The 19,655-nt window shown below is 38.2% G+C and overlaps 1 protein-coding gene across 1 annotated transcript in view; it reads right to left on the bottom strand.

Annotated features, from left to right (window-relative positions):
• Positions 1-19,655, bottom strand: part of LOC134534003 (glutamate receptor ionotropic, NMDA 2B) — a 159,723-nt gene that overhangs the window by 29,311 nt on the left and 110,757 nt on the right. The window contains exons 11-13 of the mRNA XM_063371892.1: positions 16,512-16,627; positions 11,228-11,351; positions 7,761-7,921 (exon numbers count right to left, since the gene is read on the bottom strand). Coding sequence (XP_063227962.1) covers positions 7,761-7,921; positions 11,228-11,351; positions 16,512-16,627 — 401 coding nt within the window. The remainder of the gene's footprint in view (positions 1-7,760; positions 7,922-11,227; positions 11,352-16,511; positions 16,628-19,655) is intronic.

Genomic DNA, 19,655 nt, shown 5'->3' with positions numbered 1-19,655 from the left:
GTTTTTGCGAGTTTCAAATTATGTCTTGATCGTAAACATCATAGTTTAAGATATCTTGCCATTAAAATAGGACAGGTAACTTCTCGCTGTTCTTGTTAATTCGGGGATGGGGCAAACAAACCTCGTCGCGTCGTTACAATACCAAGAGGCTGTGGAAAACCTCTCCGAACCCCTGTCTCTCCTCCGATGTTGCTGGTTAGATCTCACTCTCCTCCGATGTCGCTGGTTGGGTCTCCGTCTTGATGCAACTCCTCTCGTGCTGCTGGTACTCCAGCAGGACTGGCGTCGGTCACCTGGAGTCGTCTAGAAGGATGATGTCCTCCGGTACACCGTCTACGATGCCGTCTACCGCTGTCGAACTCCTTCCATCTCGAAGATTGATAGTCCTTTTCTTCTTTTCTTCTTAATTCGTCGTTGATCCAGTTCTATTTATGCTGTTAGTCGAAACTTATAGTCGTCGTCGATTCTTTAGTAGAGCTTCGAACATCGGTAACTACCTCTTCTTCATTGTGTAGTTCCGGTATTTATTATAAAATCATCAATTTCACGTAGATTCTAGCTATTCAGTCGTCGTACCAATGTTTTACGTGATATTCTTACATTCATTTATGACTAAATCACGGAGCTCTTTCTCTCTAATCCTTCTCCCATGATAGTAGAACAGAAACTCAAGTTCCAATTTGTTTCAAACAGTCAAAGCTTTCTCTATTGAACACTCTCCGAAATCACACTGGAAATACTAAATTCTTTAAATAAAATATATGCGCAGTCGAGCGTCCAATCACATATACTCTTTCCTCAGTAATGACCCAAAAACAATATTAAAAGGTGTAAGCTCATTTCCTATTCGTCGCCGTTTAACAAATGTTTGCAAAGACATTTCATAAAATTATTACTTAGATAAAACATGAAAATACTTAAAGAGTAAAACCAAATTGACCTGACCATAGAGATACAATACTGGTAAATATAATTCATAACAGGACTAAGACAAAGTCATAGAGGTAAGAAGTAAAATAATAAACATAAAATTCATTTCTATTGAGGGCTTCTCAAATACCTCTATACCACACTGACCTCAGAGCAATGGTCTCCCAGCTTTACTGCACAACTACAGAGAAATGATCTCGTAGATATGCCGCACAAGCCACAGAACATTTGTCTCGAAGATAAGCTGCACATACCAAAGAACATATTTCTCGTAGCTGTGCCGCACAAACCACAGAACATTTGTCTCTTAGAAATGCCGCATAGACAACAGAGCTATGGTCTCGTATATATGTTGCAAAGACCAAAGAACGATGGTCCTGTAGATATGAAGCACAGAGCACAGAACAATGCTCTAGTGGATATGTAGCAAATCATCTCGTACCAAGGAGAAGGATAGCAAGTTGCCAGACCTTACGATATGATCGTGTGGCGGACATAGATAAATGACACACACTCACTGTTTGTACGTCTATGACCTACGATTATCTGTTTTTAAATGAATCTACCATTTTTCACTCCATCAGGGATTTTTCGTAGTAATATGTGGTCTATGTGTTAATCCAGATTATGAGCTTTGCAATATGCTGAATCTCATCCAAATACGTTCAACGGCTCTAGCGTCGAGTAACAAACATACACACACTCACAAACTTTCTCATTAAAAATATTAGTGTGAAACAAAGGTCACTCAGGCTCCCTCTAAGCAAGCAAGTTTTTACTTTAAATTTGTAAACAGTAAGAGAGGCTCTGCAGTAAGTGCCTGGGTTGAGTAGATAAGTCCTCACTTGAAATTAAAAAAAATGCCCAACAATTTATTTCGTGCACCTCTAATACTTAAACACGAACTTTAAAAAAAAATTAACTTGTGTAGTGTAATACTACGGTATTATCAGACTAACTGAAACTGTTTGTTATTGTTTTACGTTCGAGGTTAATACCGCTTCCCGGACTTTCGGCAGTGTTTTGTTTTGTTTCTCGCATGGCGGCGCTCGCAGCTCGTGCTGCGTCGTCATGGCAACTGCTGATATAAATAATCGCGCGGCGTTTGGAACAGCTTCGACGAGCCTATGCTTGAGTAATAATGACATTTGATTGGCTTAGTTAAAAAGGACGCTAACGTGTCGTGGCCGTGATTGGCCCTTTACAAGTAACAATTTAATTTCGGCAAGAGAGAAGAAAAAGAGTGGAAAATGACGCCATTTAGTGCGTGTTGAAGTGTATTCCCTCGGGGAATATTTGTACGTGGCGAGGCTAATTTCGGCGTTATTGGTGTGAAAATTACGTCAAAATACAGGGCAATAGTAAGCGACGCCTTGTAATTGAATGCAGAAGAATTGCTTTCAGTTTACGTGATTGACGGCGTAATTTCTGAATGACCTTAATCGTCCAGAGTTAAGGTATGGTCTGCATCATCGTTATATTGGAACGCTGACGTAATTTTTACCGTCAACGTCTTTTAACTGTATTAGTATAAACTTTGGATAATCATCATATGAATTGAATATTGACTTTCGGCAATTATCGGCAAAAATACTTAAAATTGCACAATTTACACACACAAGTTCAGAGGTCCAGAAGTTACGAGTTTCATGCTCGAGCAAGCCGGAGCAAACCCCAAAACCTTTTACTTTGTGAACAATTTCAGGAACTTAATTTATTTTATTTTATTTTATTCAAGAGTCAGGTTATCTACGACATCCCATAGACTGTATTTAATATTTGTTTGTTTGTTAATTCCATGACTCGAGGTTTCTCATACTATGGTTAATGCAATAAAAATAATTATTGATAGTGTTATTTTGTTGTTACCTATTGATTACCTCTGGTGCCCTATTGTTAATTCCTGAGATAGCGTTCACGAGTAATTTAAAAAGAAAATATTAGTTTCTTCAAGTACACGTTTGTGTACAGTAGTTGGTATTTTCATTCCTTATCATTACTTTAATTCAAGGACATTCATAATTTCTGTTGTCTGTATCAAATATTAAACTTATATGTCCAGTCAACACGAACGCGGTGGCTCAAAATTTATTAATTTCAAAGGAAATGTGTTCCAATCCTGGTTTACCCTTTTTCACTGTAATTTGGTTTTGTAAATGGAACAGAAATGTTCACTGTAAAATTAAATATGTGTTTTAATTTGCACATTTACATGAAAACAACTGTAGCACTACAAAACAGTGTTCGCGGTAATGCTGGGTTAGGATTCTTACCTGGGCATTTATTATTTGTGTTATCCCAGTACCTCCAATTGTTAAACCGTACCATAAATAGCTTTCAGATTTTACTGCAGCCATTAATATGCATAATAAAACCAAATATACTCTTATTATTTAATATTCGATTACTCTTTAATTGTTTCAAAAATTATGCTTGAATATAATATAATATAAGATATAAACTTAATCACCAATTTTCGTAAGAAATATTCAGTATTATCTCGTGATCTCATGGATGCAAAAATAACTATAACCATGTGTTGTAAAAATATAATTTTTCTTTTTTGTGGTCTTACGAAACATTTATTGGTAGCTGGAATCACCGCCAGAACTCATGCAAATTCTGGGACGGCTACATAGCCGATTCTTTTCCCAAGTTCTCTGCGTGTTTTCAATTATAATGACCACGTTGTTGACGAAGTGTTGGTACAAAGCAAATAACAAAAAATAACGTTAATAATATAAATTTAGTCAGAGCTTTAGCACCAAATTGATAATCTTAGTTTATGAGAAATCAACTTTTTATTATATTTATGTCTTTAGACGATACAAGTATCTTTAACACTATTTTGAAAAAGTCACATACCAATTTGTTACAATGTACAATCATTATATTCAAAATATACAAATCAAGTCATCAAACAAAACAATGATCCAGTTTTCATAAACCATGTCCTTTCAGACTATATAGATTGTACCGGACTTAAGATCTCTATATCGAGATAAGAAACCAAAGTAAGTCGTAGAAGATACTTTAAACCACCTTTCGAACAATTATTTTGTATAAATAAATGCAAAAATAAAATCTATATCGCCAGCGGATCAACACACATTGGTACCAACCCACTATATATTTTACTGTAAATTAGTCGGAATTCAACAGAAAATCTTTGGATGAAGGTTCATAACTAAAAAAGAAAAATGTGAAACAGTTTACGATTTACTGTCTACAGTGTTTTCCAGGGCTGGTTTACACTTCAGAAGTTGGAGATCAACCATTATTTTATTGAAAACGGTAGAGAAATTATTTTAAATGGTATGATGAGCGTTTGGATAACGTTTAATTAAACTATGTTTACACAACCACCGCATTATTTTCCACCGTGGTAAAATTATTTCGTAAACCTTAATTTTTTTACACAGTTCACTTCAACGTCGATATATCCTGAATCACTTCAAAGTAATCATTTAACGATAACGGAAAGTTTTGCTTTTAATGTGTAGATTTTTAATTTCAACATTTTACAGACGCCTAGCAATCCATGAAAACCACTTTCTTTATTATTTACAACGATGGAATTGTTTGCAGGTGTAAAACATAATTGAGAAGTTAAGTCGCATTGATGATTTAGCATGGGACTGTGTAGGTATTTCTTTGTGATGAACCCACAGCCTAAGTGTCTGTTGAAACCACGGAAGTTTCTAAAAGATTACGTCGGGCGTTACGGTGCTCGAGCTTGTCCTCTCTGTTGTGTTCCACTCGGCGTGATTGGCGCCACTCGACGAAGAGGCGAACCAATAGCGTTCGCGGAACTGGAGTGAGGGGCAGGACCGCGAGCCAAGAGCCACTGCGCGGTATTAATTATCGAGTTTCCGGGCGCGGAGTTGGCTCCAAGTGGGCTTCCGGTCCCGGGCGAGGGGCTCGGTGTTTAATGCATCACGTGGCGCGGGTCTTAAGCTGGGTTTACGATTGATTTCCTTAAGAATTATAACTTAACATCGAGCACACGATTAAGTCAAAACTACATTTTCCAGTTTATGATTGACATAGAAGTCGTTAATTCTAACCAATCACATCACAAAACACGTGGTTGGCCGTTGTACGAAACGGAGAAGCAGGTATGAAATAGGTTATTGACAAATGGGATATCTATTTTTCGAAATGAATGATGATTACAAATGAAAAATATACTAATTCTAACCCAAAATACTGCCTCGCTCGCTCCAATAATAAGAACTTCCGGTTGAAAGGTTCTGGTTTGTTGTGATTGGTCGCTTCCCTTAAGTCTTAACGAAAAATATAAAATATAACCATTTCTGATAAGTCTTAAGTCATCATATGGTACGCACACGACCCGTCAAATTTCACACACGACAATCATAAACCATTCCACTAGTTTACATAGAGTCATATTGTAAGTACACGACTAAGTCTTAAGTCTTAATTCTTAATTTTCAATCGTAAACCCACCTTTAAAACCCGGTTGGGAATCACTTTGAGCACGCTGATGTGATTGCTCCGTCGCGCCGCTGGGGGTCAGCTGCTGTCGACATCGACCTGAGTGGAGCGTGCGGAACACAGCTTTCGAGGTCCATTCGGCGAAATAATAATGACGATAATTTCAGGGGCTGTTGAGCTTAATGGCGTATAGTAAACGTCCTCGGCCACATGTTCAAACCGTCACCTCTGACTCTCTGCCAGCTATCAACTTGCCGACTGAAATTGAACTAATGCATGAGATTCTTTCCCGCGCTCGAATTAAATTTGATTGCTCGCGAGTAGAGTTTGATACTCCTAAATTACATTTCAACCCAACCTCCTACCCCCCCCTCCCCCAAAAAATGTAGTCCCTAATATGAGAAATATATCCCTAATGTTCGAAAAGTCACTATTATGTTGGTACTTTATATACAAACTTGACCCCCCCGCTATGAATGTGAAATTATTTAAGTAAGAAATTAAGTCCGTTCTTTAGGTATTTATTTAAAAAATATAAATAAATTTTAATATTATATATTTATAAATATTTTATACCCAAATAAACTTTTTAATTTTAATATGGTTCTATATAAATAGCATATATATAAATTGTATATAATATTTTATTATTTTTTATTTACATATAATATATTTTTTAACTATAAACATTTTTTCAGTAGCAGTACTAAGCTTAAATATATGTTTTTCCAACAAAAAACTTGTCAAGTAAATGTTTAAATTGAAACAAATGTGTAAGGAAACTGCAGAAAATTTATAAATAGCTATGGCTGCGAATTATGTACATATTTCCTGAACAATATGGTGTACAGTTTTTTTAAAATTTAAAATGGTATAAGATACTTTTATAATACACACATTAAAGCCTCAAGGCAAAAATATTTATGCAAAATCCTTTTGATTTTATTTCTTTGAATGAATAGCTGTTTGAATGGCATATAGTATTTTAATAAAGCTTAAAAGAATGAGAGAATGGTTTACCACCAACTGACTGTATACTAAGCGCTTGGATAACTTTAAATAGAACAAAATTATACAACCAGTGAAAAGCTTGTCGCTGATCTATAATGATTTCTATGAAATAATTGGAGGTAACAACACTTTAAATAATGTTTGGAAAATAACTATATTACCCTCAGCTAATACTAATTGTAGTAATTATTCAATTCGATATTATCTAGACCCTCAATTTTTGAAATAAATATGCGGGTATGATTCAACTTCAAAAAGGTTTACCCGCCTTGGGAAGTACTTTAGACTATTATAAGTAATATTTTTTAAACTAATTTTTTCGTGATGAATCTGGAGCCATAATTTGTGGTCGAATTCAGACTCATTCTGTGTACACAAATTCCAAGAATCTACTGATAAAATTAACGATGTTTAAAGAGAAATTTCTCTGTCTGGTGCTACTTATTTGGAGTGGTTTCAACTATTTAGAATTTAGACCGCTCCCTCACTCCAGGCCTGATGCATTACTTCTAAATTTACCTTCACTACGGTTACGTTAATTTCTCAACCCTGAATATGCGTACGGCAATTCAGAGCGAAAGGTTCGTAGACTATACCACTTGGTCGAGAACTATACCTCTGAAGACGAGGTATAATCCATAAGTACGTCAACTCAGGAACCGCACATTTAAATAAATAAATATATATTTGTGTTTGTGTGTGTGCTTATTAGAAGGACTCCGTTACATAGTCAAGTATACGAAAACAATTTTAAGATTTGATTTGTTCTATAAAAAATAAAATTTGAACATTTCAGAGGTTAAATAAGTCGCTAACTAAGCTTCAAAATGTTTGACTTGCGTTGCTCTGAGCGGGAACTTCTCATATGTTAGCTTACTGAGAATCCTCGTATTAAGGTTAATTATATTCAGTTCAAAACAGAAAATTGGATGGGGCGGGGGGTTGGGTCATTTTTTTTTTTTCCGGAATACGACAGAAGGAGGAACACTTTCCTTGCCTCTACTAAAAGGTATATTTACTTTAACTCTGGAGCTTCCATAGTTTACGAGTTTTGAAGCGGCGTCGAATCCTCAGTCGAAGTGACACCCAGTTCCTGACTGGAATTCGTGTCACGGAGAAACTCACCCTTCTCATATGTTAGCTTACTGAGAATCCTCGTATTAAGGTTATATTCGGTTCAAAACAAAAAAAAAGGATGGGGCGGGGGGTAGGGTCATTTTTTTTTTCGGGAATACGACAGAAGGAGGAGCACTTTCCTTGCTCTACTAAAGGTACATTTACTTCATTTCTGTAGCTTCCGTAGTTTACGAATTTTGAAGCGGTGTCGAAGTGCCACCCAGTTCCTGACGGGGGAAACTCACCCGCTGAGCACCGCCTCGATGCCCTCGGTGACCGTGGTGCGGTTGAAGGCCCTCATGTACGAGTGCATGTCCTTGAAGTACTTGTTGATGGTGGAGTCGGTGTGGCTCCACGGGATGGTCCCGAACTTGTACATCGGCTTGTGGCTGAACGGCTTCGACAGCTGCGGGCACGAGAGACGCGCTCACCCTCCCCTACACCAGTTCATTCGACATTACAATAACATGTTTCTTGACTTCTATTCAATTTCATATATTAATTCTAATCCCTCTTAAAATTCCCAATCCTCTTCAATAACTAATTATTCATTCATATTTTTAATTATATGTTAAATAAAAAAGTAATGTTTAATATAAAATTATATTTATCGTATAGGTAAAGTAATTTTTCTTTAATTTTTATTGTACTGATTTTTGCATATCAAAAAAATATTCTTTTAGTTAAAGAAATACTTTTTGCAAGAATGAGGTTTTTTTGTTACATAATTTTAATAATTAAAATAATTAATACGTAAACAAATAGCTACTTCGATAACATTATACCTTTGTATTATCGACTTCGTTTTGCTTTTTATAAATTTTGCTAACTACGTGTCAAAAGCCATTAAACAATAGTATAAAAAATATCCATGCCGTAAATAAACAATTTTTAACCAGAACTTTCGATTAAAATTTTTAATCAGATTTTTAATTGTCTTTAATTTATGGTGGAACCTCTGCAATCAATTTTTATACCCGTATGACTTGTAAATATGTAAATACATAAGTGCCACCTGTTAGTCCACATGCGCCGAATCTGTTTCGTTGTCGCGCAGAACGATGGACGGCGAGCCACAGATTGATGACATTACGTGCGCAGATTTTTGTCTTTTGTGCCAAGGGCCAACTATAGCTTGTTATTCTTTAGCAGGACTATAACTATCAGCTTGTTTAAGCATAAAAATTGGAATTTGTTTACGAACGCTGTACTGCGACAAATCGACTTTTTTTTTGTGGTTAAAAATAATTAATGTTAAGTAGAAATTTGAAGACTGAAATGTATTTTATTGCACCAGCCACAAAATACCAAACGCTTCCAGTACTAAATCTCGTAAAAACCAAAGCAACACGAAATTTTATAACCATAAACAAACCATTTATAACGATACTGCTGGAAAATGAGTCACATGATTCAGGTTTTAGTCCAGAATTCATTAACAGCAGAGTATTATATACAGCGAACATTTTCGGGATTGCAGAAATATTATATTCATTGAAGCAGAGTCAGAGACAAAATAACTCTACGTTCATTCAAGTTGTTTTTTTGCTGTTTTTAAAGTAAAAGCTTGTAAATATCTGTTATTTTAGGTAAATGTATGTCTCGCATAAAAGTTTATTTTATTTCTTGGTGTTAGTGGGTTATCATACTTTAAGCTTATTGTAACTTAAATTAGAGTTTATTCATGTTTGCAAGTGAATTTTAGAGAACTCTTAAATTATTGTAAAAATGTATTAATTCTTGCAGGTTTTTTTTTTTCTTTTTTGACCGCGAAGTCGCACGAGAGAGCGGGCGAACTTCGTGTACGTTCGGGGACTGAATAAAGGTGTCAATGAAGTACTCCAAACCTTTCCCCATTGAGTGTACCTATAAGGAAGAAAATACTTGTAACTCGGCTTTTGGCCGGACGGCTTCGACAACTACGGACATAAGAAACGCGTCACCATTCGTCGCAGTTGTGACAAAATATTCTAATGTTCCAATCGATTTGTGTGGGGCAATCTTCTTCTCGGCGCGAGCAAGCTAGACAGCAAATATACATCCCAAATATGTACCTGTGTGATTTTTAATAGCTTATGCACTCATGCTTCGTATTGGAATTCGGACAGACGTAGACCATTTCGCTCGTGTACACGTAGCGGTATCTTAAGGATCAGGACTAATTCTCATTACCAGTGCTCGAGTTAACTGGTGCGTTAACTGGTCTTTGGCGCACGAGGGTGTCATCTTTGGCTCGTGGGGAACAGGGAACAAGGAACAGGGAGTACACACGTAGCCGTACCTTGGCACGACTAATTCTTGTTACCAGTGATTGTATGTTCAGTCGTAAACTGGTCTTGAGCGCACGGGCTCGTGGGGAACAGGGAACAAGGAACAGGGAGTACACACGTAGCCGTACCTTGGCACGACTAATTCTTGTTACCAGTGATTGTATGTTCAGTCGTAAACTGGTCTTGAGCGCACGGGCTCGTGGGGAACAGGGAACAAGGAACAGGGAGTACACACGTAGCCGTACCTTGGCACGACTAATTCTTGTTACCAGTGATTGTATGTTCAGTCGTAAACTGGTCTTGAGCGCACGGGCTCGTGGGGAACAGGGAACAAGGAACAGGGAGTACACACGTAGCCGTACCTTGGCACGACTAATTCTTGTTACCAGTGATTGTATGTTCAGTCGTAAACTGGTCTTGAGCGCACGGGCTCGTGGGGAACAGGGAACAAGGAACAGGGAGTACACACGTAGCCGTACCTTGGCACGACTAATTCTTGTTACCAGTGATTGTATGTTCAGTCGTAAACTGGTCTTGAGCGCACGGGCTCGTGGGGAACAGGGAACAAGGAACAGGGAGTACACACGTAGCCGTACCTTGGCACGACTAATTCTTGTTACCAGTGATTGTATGTTCAGTCGTAAACTGGTCTTGAGCGCACGGGCTCGTGGGGAACAGGGAACAAGGAACAGGGAGTACACACGTAGCCGTACCTTGGCACGACTAATTCTTGTTACCAGTGATTGTATGTTCAGTCGTAAACTGGTCTTGAGCGCACGGGCTCGTGGGGAACAGGGAACAAGGAACAGGGAGTACACACGTAGCCGTACCTTGGCACGACTAATTCTTGTTACCAGTGATTGTATGTTCAGTCGTAAACTGGTCTTGAGCGCACGGGCTCGTGGGGAACAGGGAACAAGGAACAGGGAGTACACACGTAGCCGTACCTTGGCACGACTAATTCTTGTTACCAGTGATTGTATGTTCAGTCGTAAACTGGTCTTGAGCGCACGGGCTCGTGGGGAACAGGGAACAAGGAACAGGGAGTACACACGTAGCCGTACCTTGGCACGACTAATTCTTGTTACCAGTGATTGTATGTTCAGTCGTAAACTGGTCTTGAGCGCACGGGCTCGTGGGGAACAGGGAACAAGGAACAGGGAGTACACACGTAGCCGTACCTTGGCACGACTAATTCTTGTTACCAGTGATTGTATGTTCAGTCGTAAACTGGTCTTGAGCGCACGGGCTCGTGGGGAACAGGGAACAAGGAACAGGGAGTACACACGTAGCCGTACCTTGGCACGACTAATTCTTGTTACCAGTGATTGTATGTTCAGTCGTAAACTGGTCTTGAGCGCACGGGCTCGTGGGGAACAGGGAACAGGGAACAGGGAACAGGGGTCTGACTAGGCCAGTCGGCGGGGTCACCGTGCACTCACCCGGTGGTCGTCGATGCCGGAGAACTCGTGGAACTCCTCGCGGGTGATCATGAAGGCGGCCAGGTTGGCCGTGTAGATGGCCAGGAACACGACGGCGAACATGGCCCACACGTTGGTCATGAACCTGCGTCACAGAACACGCAAAGTGCACGAGCAAGTTGGAAGTTTGGGTCCCTCTACGCAACAATAAACCAAAAAACACGAAGGTGTTTTCTACATTGGTGTAGCACTCGTACTGGTAGTGGTTGGTTCACGCGATTCGTCACAGATGGTACCACCGTGGTTACACTTTTCCATTACATGTGATTTCTGTTCTAGTTATGAAATTACTCCGTTAATGCCGTATACTGAGAGCTAAGATGTTATACACAAAAAAAAACTTGTTCAGCCTAAAGCGGAAGAAACTCTTTCTTTTTCCCACGCGCCTGTTTACCCTGTAAACAATGGAATAAAGACCTTAGACGTCTGAGTTCAGTGTAGCTTCTACCAAAATACGGTTATATGGTCGTACGAAAACCTCTTTGTTATTTGAAGTTCATTCTTCGTTGGATATTCTCTAAACGTACATACTTGCGATATCTAGGAGTGTACGTGCATCGTGTTGTTGTAACGTTTTCTGCAACATTACAACACGTAACATCATTGAGATATTTCCTTTACCCGCTTGTCCTCGGTACCAAAATTTAAGTTACTGCCCGTGATTTGTTGTTGATTCACCCTTACGTATCTATTTCTCGCAGGTTTTTTTTTTCTCTCCCGGCTTACGGTGAATGAGAGCTTTCGTTACGTTGGGTTCAAATTGTTTTTGTTTAATTTATAATAATGTGACTTGAAACACAGAAACGTATTTGTGGGCCACACAACCAACTCTGCATCGTACCTTATTGTAGTCTATTAGGCGTTCCGAATGCCTGTTCCCATTTATGAGTCGTCTCGCAATCAAGTGGCGTCCATGCGGCGTTGACTGGACGGATGTAACGACTAAGAATAAGGTCGGAGTGTGTTCTCGGCGAGGAAGAATGGAGAAGAATAGGGCGGGACCTTCGTGGTAGCTAGCGGGGGTATTTCCGGAGCCCACGACAGCTGTGCCCGTGTGTGTGTGTGTGTGTGTGTGTGTGTGTGTGGCCCAGCCCGGCCGAGCGGTCGAATGCGGCCGACAAGGAGACCGTGACACGGGTCGAATGGGGGAGGAGGAGACGAGGGACCCGCGACGCACGTCTCTCCGAAAGCACCGCGGCTGCGAGGTGCGACGGGAAACGCAAGTTCTTGAATTATTTAAGCCAGAGGTCATCCTTTCTCTCCCGCTGGCTGGTCATGGGAAGAAGGCTGCCGTGAGCTAAAGTTTCGGGCGCCCCAAATGCTATCTCCATCGTCAGTACGTTGTACACAGGATGATTCTGAATATCCAACTGAAAAAACTGCCGCTGCAGGGATCATCAAGATTTGAGAACATGCGCGCGACCTGCGATATAATTTTTTTCCCGAGACTGGTACACGACTTTGAGTTGGGAGCTGAATAGTTTGTTAGCTGCACATCTTTAAGCTTCAGATAACACTTTTATTTTGCAAAAAAATTGTTTGACGAGTTATCTATAAATTATTTAAATAACATCCTTTTACGCAGTGAACATATTTTCGGTCTTGTAGAACTATTTTAAAATCAGCCATTATCCAAACAATGTTCCATTTTAAGTACATTCTCCTTTAATTTTAATAAACCATTCAGCTGCAGTTTCAAAGAAGTTTGGGAACCACTTACACATTACTAAATGCATCTAAGTTTTCAGCATTTTTTTATCACGACGTTCATGCAGCTGACATTTTCCCGTCTAAATTTGACTCATGTATAATACTGGATCGCTCAAAACTTCAAGTGAAGGGAAGGGACATAAATTCCTAGAAATCAGCAGACTTTCAAAATGGGACCCGCAGACCCCTGTGTTGACTGTCGCAGCAACTGAGTGCATTAGCGCGTATAACAGGAGATACCCTATGATACCCACGGCCAAACGCGCAACCTTCCAAACATTTTCTTAACGTTGTAATTATAGACGCGAATTTCGCGAGAAATCATCAATGTGAAGTGCTTTAAAGTTTGTTTAAAATGAAAAAAATTGTTATTGTCGATAAGGCTTTAGTTATAAAATAAGATAATCTTCCATTAGAATTGTTCTTACTCTTGTCCGAGTGGCTTATTGTCCGTTTTCGATTTCCGGCCAGCTTGGAGAATTTTCACACGTGTTGTGGATTCATTTCCTTCATAAAAGGGTAATGTTTTGTCCAGTAATTGATTTCTTGCTGCGGAAGGCAATGACGCTTCATCTCACAATCATCAATCATCTGAAATAATGTCTCCTAGTGAGTCCCAGTGACCCTGGGTATCCCAAAACCCAATACCATTGTTACGATCAGATGTCGTTCTTATGCAAGTTCTGAGAAAATAAATTGGTATAAATTAAATAAGAGCGTTTGACGGACAGTAAAATAATTTTTTTTTGCAAATACGGGGACAGTCAAACGGTGGTTGAGAAAACGGTACACTTGCCTCCATTCAAAGTGACTCTGGTTAGGTTCCTGGCCCCAAAGATTTCTCGTAAGTGGGAAGCGCCAGTTCATTCTCTTCTCATCATCCCTCGTCATTAAGATCGTATGTTCTGTTCCAGGTCATTATTTTATATTGACGTTTAACACGGTTAAACTCGTAGAATTTTTGAGAGCCCAAATTTAAACAAAATTAAAAAATATATACGTGCATACTTTTTTTTCATATTTACCTGTAAAATGTTGGATTTTAAAAAAAAATTGTGCATTTTAGTTAAGGAAAACCAAATGGAATAAATATCTGAAAATATTTCAATTTGAAGGAATTTCTGGTGGCTGCCGCGTGGTATGGCTAAAAATTCTTTCTAAAAATTTTTTTTATGGAAATATATAGTCCCTTTTAAAACATAAAAAATATGATGATTTTTAATGGCCAGTAATAGCCAGATAAAATTTTTTTTTCTGAAAGAAATTTAACCATATCACATAGTAGGCCTAGTCAGTAAAATTGACTTTAAACCCAAGTTCCAGTTTTACAGTCCATTAGGTTTTTTCTCATCAATACTACATCACAACGTTAAAAATGAAATTGCGTCAGCCAATTATTTAAAAGGAATACACTATATTCTTTTTTTTACATTTAGTGAATGTTCAGACAAGCAATAAGTCAGCAAGTTAGACCGTATGGAACGTAAATGCATAACGTAACGGATATACATAATTAAGCCTGTTAATTTAAATTTTTGTATCCTCCAGAGACACCTAAATCATTCTTCATACTAGCTTTGGACGACTGGCCTGACCATACATTCTCAATGTTAAAAAATATCTAATCTAAAATTGACAAAGATGGCTGGTTACAGATTATCCAGGGATCCATCGTGAATTTACGATTATCTTCGTAAGTTTACGGGTGCTGAGTTCAGTTTATAAACATGAATCAACAATAAAAATCATATTATATTAACTAAACACTGTTAAAATATTGAACTTAAATTTAAGAATAATTCTGTTTACATAATAATCCACGGATGTTTCTAATTTTACCACTTTCTGCGTATATTTCAATGAATATGAATTTTTCAAGAATAATTTACAAAATAAAATAAAAAAGTCCACAGAGAACGTCTTTTTACACTTATGCTCATCTTGATAACAAATAAAAAAAATTAAAATGTGAAATGGTTTGTTATCTAGATCTGCCAGGAACTCGTAGGTAATTGATGTGTAACATCTTAGCTCTCGTTATACGGCATTTGGTAGGAGTGATTTCGTGAATGAAACGGAAAGTGCATTAAACGGAAATGTGTAACCACAGTGGCGGATGGTGCGAACAAAAATTCACAAGCCGAAAGGAAACTTATAGTATTAACTGTTTAATGAACAGTTTCTTGTCGAAAATCACGTCAAAAGCAGGGGTTTAGTATTATTTTTTGTAGTTTTTATTGGAGACATTACATTATATAGTTTGAATTTCTGTCTGCAAATGGAATACATAATTCGATTGTCAAACTAGCTGCTCCCGCAGCGAATTCTAGCGGGGGAAGGCGGAAAACATCAGAAATGGAGTTGAAAGCAGGAATTTCCACGGCCGGCATTCCTTTACTTTCGGCGTTGCACGTGCTTGTTGCAGCTTGCTCGTCTCAGAGGTCAGAAGTTCGCACGTGTGTGTGTGTGTGTGTGTGTGTGTGCTTGGTTGGGGGGGGGGGGGGGGGGAGGACTCGCCCGTCGGGGAAGCCTTCTTTTCACAGACGAGAGAGCCAAATGCCCGATCGTGCATCTTCGTTTTTTTTGTTCATTGTAAAAGAATATGTTAGCTACATTATAAATACTTTAAAATATTGTGGACGGTTGATTTGGTTAGGATAGCTACATTAAAGATACTTTGAAATCATGTAAACGGTTTCCTAGCGCTGGATAGCTACATATTAAAAAAGTTATTTGCTAAGCAACCATAAAATGATTGTACAGTATTTTTTAATGTAGCTATACTTACCTAATATAACCAACCATCCACAATGGTTTAATGTATTTATAATGTAGCTAACCTATCCAAATCGACCGCAAAATTTAATGCCACACCGGTTTATACAATGAAATAGAACGGAAAAAAAATTGGCTGTCTGTAAAGTCGGTTTACGGACGATAGTTTAACGTGACGTCATAAAAAAACTTTGATGAAATGATTGCATACTTTTATGAATAAAATTAAATCATTTTTTATTGAATTATCACTATTTTGTATGGATACAAAGAAGGAGTGAAATGAAATCTGCAATTTAATTGATAAATTTACTTTTATTTGCACTCATTAATTCAAATATTTTTTTACTTTAACGAAGAGATTATTTTAACTATAACTTTTATACATGTTTGCTATTTAACTTCTTCCAATCTGTGTTATTCTGTTAAGGATAGGACGATGATAGGAAAAAGTAGGAAACGAATGGGAGTGTTTCAAGTTTAATGTGCCTCGAAAAAGTCAAATCGATGGTTTGTTCCAATCGTGTGGAAGAGAGATAGATGCGGCGCAAGCGTGCAATGAGCGTAACGGGACACTACGTAACGGGACAATTTGCGTTACGGGACATTTTTTTCGTGCGTGCAGCCGGCGTTCATCGATTTATTAGACGTTGTCACGTCAAAAAGCGAGCATGAACTTCGGGGAACTTCGGGTGTGGTACTCTCGTCTGTGAAAGGACGACCCCCCCGGGCGGGCAGACAGAGCGCTGGGGTCTGTCACCTTGCCGTGAAGCCCCTGGGGGAGTCGACGTGGACCGCCGCTTGGAACAGCACCGCCCACACCAGCCAGTACGTGCGGAACAGCGAGAAGCGGTGGTTGGCCGCCGGTGCCACCTGCTGCAGTGCCCGGCGGGCAGACAAGAGCGCGTGCGTCAGTGACCAGCCGATAGCTAGGGACCGGCAAAATTCGCGGATTCAATGACCTCTGGGATAGCCTCCATTATCCTCTGCACTTCTCAAAGCAAACACGCGTGTTCATCGGTTACTAAATTGTGAGGCGTATCCACTGGGTAGCTTGTGATTCGACCCCCTTTTTTGGTCGATAGTCTCTCATTGGCCCAGAGAGCTCCAGTTGAACTGCGAGCCAATAGCAGAACCAGCAGAATTGGACACATGTTCGAATTTCAGCCTATCACGAAATGAATCCGCGAATTTTTCCGGTCTCTACCAATAGCTCAGCTCACAGCTCACATTTTTAACAAAAATTTTTAAACCAACCTGGAATTGGAATTTCAAACGATGAGTTTGCAAATTTATCTATATCCTTGGGTAAGTTTTTTTTAATATAAAACCTTACTGTGGAAATTGCATAATTATACGTAGCAATGAACACATTCCAAGATTTTTTTTTCCAATTCTGATTCACGAATTTGACAATTTTTATTGACCAGTTTATTGCCTGATTTTTTTATTCATTTTCTTTTTTCACGTTAATGTGATATTTTTTGCCTGATTAATTTTACGTTCAGGATTGTAAAATAAATAAATAAATTGTGACATTTGAACCATTTATGTTTAAATGTAAGGCTGCAGGAACGATACTTCTAAAAAAAAATTAAATCCTTTCAGATAAAAATATATTGCACTTTTAACTATAAATCTTTCTCACAAATGTAGGTTTGTACATTAAAAAAATAAATAAATTCAAATAATTTTCTCATTCAAATATTATACTCATGTAATGACATTTCTGTATCATTGACTTTTAAGTGCTTTTGAGTGCTTCAGTTCCATGATTTATTTAGTTCTTATAATGTTTGAGTCCTAAAAAAATGTCCAAGTCGTACCTTTGACAGCCAATTATGAAACAAATTAGAATAATTATATATACTTATTTTAACTAAAATAAATTATATGACTCTGAATCACTACGAGTAGACCCTTTTAGAGTAAATACTAAATAATGAGTTAAAATTGTGCCAAATAACACAAAAAAAAGTCTGTCCATCAAAGACCATGCCGTGCAACAGGATAGAGTTTTGAATATATAATACCATTTGGAACAACCATGCAATTATTGAATATTTCACTTTTAAACCAAACCTCTACATTTCAGTGCAAAGTGAATAAATCTGCTGTAGAAGAAAATGTACCAAAAAAATAGTGTGTGGATTTGTGTTTTAAGGTTTAAACATTTAAGTACTGAAAACATAATGAAAAACAAATTTCTGTAATATTTATCTTTTCAAATACCTATTATATATATATATATATATATATATATATATATATATATATATATATATATATATATATATTTCCCCATGTTCTTCTCTTGACAGCGCACGATTCGGTTGTTGATTAAAATGAATATCTTAAGGGTAATCGTTTTGCAAAAAAGAAAAAGTATAAACGCTCAATAAACGGCAATACTCTATGCAGGCACCAGTGGTTTCCTCCTTGCAATTGGTGGCCTTCTGGAAGAGAAACCGTTGCCTTATTTGGCCGGGCCAATCAGGACGCGTCATTCACGTGACGACAGTAGACAGTGAAATGGAGAAAACGAAACACGACGCTTCAAATGCTCCAAAAACTCAGTTGGCATCAAGAGCTTTTCACGAAAAGTTATGCTGTGGAGAAAGTGGAAAAACCGTGCCTAATCATATCCAACACAAGGAGCGGAGGTTTTAGCGGCCATTGTCTGAGGTTGCTTTGCTTGTGGGTTTCTAGCGTAATCGAGGGCAAAGAATTCACCGGCGTTCCGGTCGACATGGCGCTCGCCATCTTCAGGGTGGCAGTTTCCTACTGACCCGACACGACATTGAACTTGTTAAATCCAACTCCGGCGTGCGGCTGCGACCCTTCAAATATTTTGTACATGTGTACCAACTTCAAAAAAATTACACCAAAAAACAAATTAAATAAAAAAAATATAGAGACAACGCATGCTGAGCATCATCTGGTATTTTATATTGACGATGAACAAAATTAAACTTGTAGACTTTTGAGCCGCTGATCTTCCACAAATCAAATATATATAATGTATCGCATAAATTTTACACAGCTAAGAGCAAAAGCTGAATTTTAATGTTATTTTTGTGTAATATGGATGTGATGAATTAAATGTAATAATAAATAAAATATATGTGGTTGAACAAGACGAGTTAAATTAATTTCAGAAAAGTTTATTTGATACTATATAGCCTTTAAAAAATATTAGACATTAAAAAAGGCTAGGTTTAAAACATTAAATGTTCCTTAAATGAACTAAAACTGTATTACGAAGTAACCAATAGTATTAACGTTAAATTAAAAAACGTTCCAGTTGTATATCCAATTGATTCTTATCTACCACACCGCACAAAAACGTTAGACATGTCACTTTGGACACTATTTATGCAGAATGGTTTTTTTATTTTTTTTATTTTGTATTTATATATTGTTGCGAGGCGGCCAGAGGGTTGGAGAGGCAGGCCAGCCGAATTGTCTCTGGGGATAGCCCGCTGCCTGTCCCTCCCCTTACCTACTGCAAGGTTTTTCCATATACAGTATAACCATAAAAGAATGTCCCAGTTATAAATTTTAATAGTATGAATTGTAAGCGTTGTAGAGTGTTGGCTTAAGGTCACAATTAAGGTGTAACTCAAACAATATTAGATAAGGGAATGTGCGAGTACTGCTTTGTTGTTTTTTCGCTTGCAGCGCCAACGCACAATGGCTACTTCTGAGCCTAGAACGTTTTGTGTTCTGCAATTTGCTTAGAGTGAAGCTGTAATTCTAGCCCTCCCCAAAGGAATCTCTTTGTACGAAAGTGGTTGAACGTCGAAGTCCCTGACAGTTGGATTGGTCATAACGTTCGAGACGACACAGCTCTTTTTCGCTGGCTTCCATATTCACCCAACATAACGCCATAAGATTTTTTTCC

Source organism: Bacillus rossius, chromosome 7, assembly GCF_032445375.1.
Source record: "Bacillus rossius redtenbacheri isolate Brsri chromosome 7, Brsri_v3, whole genome shotgun sequence".
In the NCBI taxonomy this organism is placed as follows: Eukaryota; Metazoa; Arthropoda; class Insecta; order Phasmatodea; family Bacillidae; genus Bacillus; species Bacillus rossius.
The sequence above is the reverse complement of the archived record's forward strand: the minus strand, read 5'-3'. Positions and strand labels throughout refer to the sequence as shown.